General features: G+C 38.8%; 1 protein-coding gene across 1 annotated transcript; it reads left to right on the top strand.

The window, feature by feature from the left end:
• Window positions 1–717: 717 nt before the first annotated feature.
• LOC124089723 (trafficking protein particle complex subunit 2-like protein) lies at window positions 718–2229 on the top strand. The gene has a single exon (XM_046439958.2). It carries the CDS (start codon window positions 1095–1097, stop codon window positions 1422–1424), a length of 330 nt encoding a protein of 109 aa, XP_046295914.1. The 5' UTR covers window positions 718–1094; the 3' UTR covers window positions 1425–2229.
• The last annotated feature ends 4910 nt before the right edge of the window (window positions 2230–7139 follow it).

The following is a 7139-nucleotide window of genomic DNA, read 5'->3' as shown; positions in this document are numbered from 1 at the left end:
GGAGATTCCTTATTGGTTGACTGCTGTATTGAGTTTATGTTAATTAAGATAAGCTGTGTGGAATGTATATATACCGCTCCTGTCCTACAATAAACGGCTCCCACTCCTGCTGTAATGTACACAAGTTGTTCGTCACCCCCCGGTTATTTTGCCCAGCCAGCCGGACTGTGGCAATGTTGAACATTTTTCCATATATTTGTGGACGATTCCTATTTCTTCTTTTGTGAAGTGTCTGTTCTGTTCCTTAGCCCATTTATTGATTGGGTTATTCATTTGTCCTGCAAGCAGCCAGATTGGAGGGGGAGTGGGAGATCCTGGGGGTTTCCACAACCAGTTGTCCCCTGTGTAAACCTCTTTCCATGTTTGATTTTCCCCTGGCCACTTGGGCTCAAGTCGGGGTTGGCCAGGTCTGTATTTCAGGCCAAACTTGGAATCAGCTCCCACAGCTGGCCTGTACTGTGGCTGCAAAATGATTCCTTCCTCTGTCCTCCGCACGCCACCTGGAGAGATGGCAGCTTCTTTCCATCACAGGGCACCTTTCAGTTTAGTCGGGCCATGTCCTTGTTCTCTCCATACCCAGATGAGCCTCAGGCCTCCCAAACATTCAGGTTCCTTTCCTTCCCTGATCCGTCCACTGTTCTCATGGAGGGACCACTCCTTTCTAGCCTGGCTAAGACAGCAGCTGTACCGCTGGGGATTTCTCCTTTATTTTATTACATCCAACCTTCTGAGTCCCTCATCTGCTCATGTCCAGTTTTAAATTCCAGTAAATCTCCCCGCCCTTTTGTTGTTGTTGTTCACCCACCTGCTCAGAAGCTGCCTGTCAACTTTCTTGTCCTCACTCCCTGGATCAGCCAGGAAAGTGACCTCCTCTAATCCGCCATCTTGAAAACTGCTGTGATCATCTTTTTAGGTAGATTTTTTTCTGTGAAAGAACAACTGTATCTGAGATAGAGGTGTGACCTCAAAGAAGTATGAATACATGATGCTTATTTTGCACTTACGCTGGTGGTGTGTATCGCAGTGATTGCCAAGGAGAATTACCCTCTGTACATCCACAGCACCCCCATGGAGAATGAGCTGAATTCCACTACATGGTGCACACCTCCATGGATGTGGCAGATAAGACGATCTCCACCAGGGGGAAGGCCCTGGTGAAGCAGAGGGAGCCCTACCTGGGCCTGCTCTACCCAATAGAGGACTATAAGGCATATGGCTATGTGACCAACTCCAAGGTGAAGTTTGTCATGGTGGTAGATTCCTCCAACACAGCCCTTCGAGACAATGAAATCTGCAGCATGATTCGGAAGCTGCATAGCTTCTGCACAGACATGGTGTGCAACCCCTTCTACAACTCTGGAGACCGCATCCAGTCCAGGGCCTTTGACAAGGTGGTGACGTCTATAATGATCCAGGTGTGCTGAGCAGAACTCTGCACTGAAGAGACACAGCTTGTGCAGAACTGTGCTTAGAGACCTCTGCTTTTGCTGTTTCTATCCTGAGTGTTAGGACCTGCCCTAGGGGCTGGGTGGGGCTTGTGCTTGGTGCCTCTCCACTAAAGGCCTTTCAAGGTGAAAAAGAAAAAAATAAGGCTGATTTTCTTTTAATCTCCATGAAAAAGATTAAGTGAGCTTCACATAGTCTTACCTGTTCATCTTTCTGTACATACAAAAAGAAGGCAGTAGGTGGTTGAGATCTGAAACATTCCGAGGCTTTGCTTGTATCTGAGATTGTAGAGTCTGTCCTTGGTCTTTCAAATGGTGCTATTACCCTTGACAGAAAAAGTCTCACAAGGTAACGGAAGTCTTTAATAAAGATATTGCCCGCCAGAGAGGCACGTGTTCTGTTTTGAAGTCATATCACTATATTTTAACAACGTTACAAGGTACGTTATCCACTCCTAGGATTTGTCCCAATAATCTGAAGACCCCTGAAATATAAATGGGAGAAAATAAGGTGCTACAGCATTTCATTAACTTTGAAATAGAAATGTCACTTACATCAGTTTTGTGGAACTGACTGCCTGTCAGGGGAGCATAAGAAATGTGCCCCCTTTTCCAGGCACTGTTCCCCTACCCCAAATCACCCTTCTTTGTTTGAATGATCAGCTACTTGCCCTGTTACCACCAAAATAAGAAAACGCTCTGCTCAACTTGATTAGTGTGTGTCAAACGAGCAGGTGTGTCGCTTTCAGGTACAGAATCCAGGTAAAGCGGAGAGAGTATGTGTAGAACCAGCACTGATTGGAAACCTAAATACCACCACCGGGTTGGTTAGACTAAATGTAAGGCAGGGAGGGATGCAGTTTGCAGCAGAAACTGAAATTTGGATACAGTTGCACTCCAGAAAGTGCAAGGATGAGAAGGATTAAGTCAAAACAAAGGACCAGCTCAGCCTAGATTCAGCCCCTGAGAGCTGCTACAGCCTTGTCCATATAGGGGGCCTGACCATGCTAACTCTTCTACTTAGTTCTTGGTCCTTCACACTGCTTCTATCCCCGGAAATTTTAAGTTATAGAGAATATCAACTTTCATTCCAGCATTTGAAGTTCAAGTGTTCAATATAGAGCTTAAGTGATGATCTGTGGATGCTGCGGCTCCAGCACCTCTTGCCCATCCTGAACTATGTTCACGTTTCGCTTGACACCGTGCCAGCGTCCTATGAATTGTATCCAAAGTGTCTGCTGAGGCTGACAATGCTGTGTGTGACTCTGAAATTAGATTCCTGCCATATTAGAAATGTCTTTCAATATCAGAATAGGTTCAAGAATTTCATTTCAGTGATATTGGCAAAGTAATACCTGATGAAGATCATCAACATTTTTAATCTTTGCCTTTTGCCTCAGTTCCTTTTTTTATTTCTGATAATTTTACACATAAAAGATTCAAATGGGTAGAACAACTTTCCATATATGCATCTCTAGAGCTAACTCAAATTTCCTCTGGGATTGCTTAGTTAGGTCTTTTCCTTGGTATGAAAAATGTTTTATTTATTGACTTTTAACATTTGCTGGTTGTATATTTTGTTGCCTTTTAGAAATTTGATTAGAGCTCAGGAAAAGAAAGTGCAAATCATGTCTGCGTGTTTCAATACTAAATGGAAACATTCTCAGAGAAAGTAAAAACGAATATTGAAAGTGAAGTGGGACTTTCCTTGCTTTTTTTTATGAGCTGCTCCTGACCACAGCACCCACAATGAGTCAAAAATGACCTTTTTAATTTCTGAGTGCTTAAAGACCCACTTACAGCTTTCATTTCTATGGCATTTTTATCATGAAACAAGTCAACACCTTTGTACCTGCCAAAAGGCCAAGAAAGCAAATAGAAAAGCTTGTCCTGCAACCCAAATGGCTGCTGACACACACACACACCAAAAAAAAACAAAAACAAAAAACAGGATGCAGGCATATTCACCCATGCAAATATTGAGGAGAAGCATGAGCCATGATTTTGAGTCAGATGTAATGATTCCAAGGCAACAGAATTTTACTAGGGTCCCTGCTGATCCTTTTAGTTAGGAATATAATTGCAATTATATTCGAACATGTCAATCAAACTAACTCACTGTTATTTCCTTATCCAAAGTTTCACCACATACTCAGAGCTACTGCACAAAACCAGTACTGGGCAACATCAGGGTTACTTTTCTCAGCTTCTCCAGCTATCAAACAAGATGGCATGCATAAGGGATTCACAGTTTTCTTTAATCAGAGCATGATTATTTTAAGATCTGGAACAATGATTTCTGTAAAGGGACTGCAAAGTGTGTGACTTCAGCGTCACCACATGTTGCTTCAGGACTGCTGTGTCTCATCGAAAACCACCTTCTTACAGATCTTGTCCAAAACCAGCTATCACTGACAGATTATGCAGACATCACACAGAGTAAAGATATTTACATGCAATGATAGGCATATGAAACAAACTCTATCACTTGATCCAATCTAGCTTTCTAAAACACAAGTTCAGTCCAGTGGTTGTTTAGGAGTGACAATGCTTAGTTTAACCATAAACTGAAAGTGACAATAATATTTGACCACTAGGTGGCTCATATGTGTATTTGATTTGGCAGTTTTCTTACATTAAAATGTCTCATTGCTTGTGGAAGTAAATATTAAAACCTAAAACATACTTAATGTGTCCTTTTTTTTACATACATTTAAAAGGCAACTAAATAAAGTTTTGAATAAATTACACAATCACTATTGTATGCTTTTTGCTTGGATGGTTACTAATAGGATTTGAAAAATCTACAAATTGTATGTATAACTATAGTACAATTGTTTCCAATAAGTTAGCAACAAAAACAAAATTTTACCAGCAATAAAATTTGTAATATTCTAGACATGAATTTACTTACCAAATGCCAAAACTGCTAATCATTATTGTGCAGTATGGTGATGGGTATCTAACCCAGGGCCTTGCACATTCTAGTTAAGCACTCTACCACTTAGATATACCACCAGCCCCAAAGTGTTCATTTTTAAAATTAACTGTAAAGTGAATAAATGAACCAAATTGTGTGATGCTTTCATTCACTATTTTTTAGAGGACTGTCAAGAAGCACCTGAAAACAGATGACAGCAAGACATGCTTTTGCAAGTTGTTCTGAGTGTGTGGAACGTTAGTGATTCATTTAAACAACTGTTAAATGTTTCTTTAGGAGTTTCACAGTGATTACTATATCCATGGAGATATGTTTATAAAAACTAGAAAAACACTGTTTAAAAACTTAGTAGAGAAGATTGAGCATCAACAAAGACCTTATAATAAATTAGCACCTCACACTACTTATTTGCTCTCTTTGTTTATTAAGGAAGAGACTTCCAAATGTTCCTTTTAGCAATGTTTGTGCAGTGTCTGGTTTTAGATCACAGGGACATTTTCTGAGCTACTTTCTCTTGACAGATGCACTATTGTAGATCTAGATGGGAAAGCTCCAAGCTGCACAGGACTGTTCCTTGTATTATGGGGTATTCTACATTCCCAGACACTAAACCGTGATGAAAGTGCTTCACCCTTTTCCAGGGAAAAGGGATTCCTCTTCACGTGGTTCTTGTGTGCAACTGCATAACAAGATTTTTTTCAGAGCTTTAGTAATTTCACATCTATAATATCTTTAAGTACAGAACCAAAAGAGTATAAAAATCATGTATAATTTAGTGCAAGTATGACTTGTACACTAAAACTGAAAATTGTTGAAAAAAGTTAATCTAAATAAATGGAAAGGCATCTCCTGTTCATGGACTGAAGATAACGTTGTTATGATACCAGCACTCCCCAAATTGACTTACATAGTTCAACTTAATCCCTAGTGGAATCCCAGATGCCTTTTCCCCCTAGATATCGAGATACTTAAAAACAGAAAGTCTTAGCCTGATAAATTTTCTTAAAATGTGTACGAAAATTCAAGGATCTCAGAATAACCAAGCAATCTTGAAAAGAAATGCGAGTGGGTCAAGGGAGATGTGCTGCTAATAGGTATGGAATTCATTTTAGGGAGGACAAAATGTTCTAAAATTAGGTAGTGTTGATAGATGTGCAACCCGGTAAAATACTGAAAAACACTGAATCTTATGTTGTATATGGATGAATCATATGTTATATAAATTATAGCTCAACAAAGCTGATGTTTTTTTTATTTATGTAAGTGTGCCCCACACAGTGGGTGATTAATAGGGACCATGTGTCTGGAACTTGAGTAATATAGTTGCTCTTTATTAAAATAAAACTATTTTTCTAATAAATAAACTACAATCATATCTTAACCTATGAATGTGTGGAAGTTAAACTATTTGAAAGAAATTTTTGTTTTCCCCACAAAGAAATTACTTCTTATATCAGTACTCATCTTTGCAAGTATGTACTTTGGAACAAATCAACTTTGCTCAGATCAAAAAAAAAAAAAAAAATCCAAGACCAGACTCTTTTTTTTTTCCTGCCACTTGAAACCTTTCTATTAAAAAGTTACATAAGCTGATTTAAATGTCTCTTTAGAAATCAGTATATTTCAATTCACTTGAAGAAACTGTAGAAAGAAAAAGTCATTCAATTTAGCAAAAAATACAACATTCAAACTTTCCCCCTAGATATCCTGCAAGTTTTCAAAAGCATTTACCTTTATCAAATAAAATCAAAGTGTATGGTATCACTTAAAAACTTATGCTTGAATTCATATGCTAAATTATATCTTCTCTTTTTCTTTTCTCTTTTATAGTCTACTCAGGAAATTTATCAGAATACCTTCTTAATTCCATGATAAAACCAGGACCTCCATCCAACTTTTAGATATTAAATATTATAGCGAAAGTTGTCTACTGAGGGAAAAAGTATTGGTTCACAGAAATCCAGAGGAAAAAAATAAAAGTCTGAAATCTGTTAGCCTGTTAAATTCTCTGCTAGTGGAACCATTCTCAACTTCAAGTTAAAAAGAGAATTAGCCTGTCATAGCTAGCTCATGTGACTGTGATCTCAATCACTCATCATTCAGACTCTTATGATCTTCTAGGAATTAATGTGTATCACCTCTAAGGGTACAGGATGCTGAGAACACAAAGCTCCCGTGACGTGGCAATTTCACCAGCCGGAACCAAAGATTGCCGTCTCAAGATGCACTGAAATAGGCGGGTCCTATCATCTATTAAAGACACTGTAAGAGGGAGAAGAAAGATTGATCTAGGAGACCTAAGCCTTTTCCTGGATTTCACTAGAGTACATGTACAAATACTTCCAAGTACATAAGTGACTCAAAAGAGAAAATAGTTACTCTCAGCTCTGTCAGGTGCATTGATACAAGAATATTTATACCCCCCCCCCACCTTTTACTACCATGAAGCAAAATGCAAACATAAAATTTGAAAATCAATATAAATGTAAAATAAATAAGTAAATAATAAACATTATACACAGCAAAACTTCATGTTGTTCAATGAATAAATGGCCACAACTAAGCCACTATGAGTACAGACCCAGCCTGCGGCAGGCATATTTTATTAATGATTCAAATACCTCAAACGCCATTGTTATCAGTAAGGTAATTCTCCAACTTTAGGAACCAGGCTTGATGAAATCCCCCAGCAAAGCAGAAAACAGCTTTTCTGGAAACTTCCTTGTATACTAAACCATGCAAAGAATGCTCTT

Source organism: Marmota monax, unplaced genomic scaffold, assembly GCF_021218885.2.
Source record: "Marmota monax isolate L192 unplaced genomic scaffold, Marmota_monax_Labrador192_F-V1.1 WCK01_AAM20220418_F8-fsc00041, whole genome shotgun sequence".
NCBI classification, from domain to species: Eukaryota; Metazoa; Chordata; class Mammalia; order Rodentia; family Sciuridae; genus Marmota; species Marmota monax.
Note: the sequence above shows the minus strand (reverse complement) of the source record. Positions and strands in the feature narration are given on the sequence as shown.

Bases quoted from the DNA above. Each gene is read 5' to 3' on its own strand.
- LOC124089723 (XM_046439958.2), top strand. From the start codon at position 1,095: ATGGTGCACACCTCCATGGATGTGGCAGATAAGACGATCTCCACCAGG.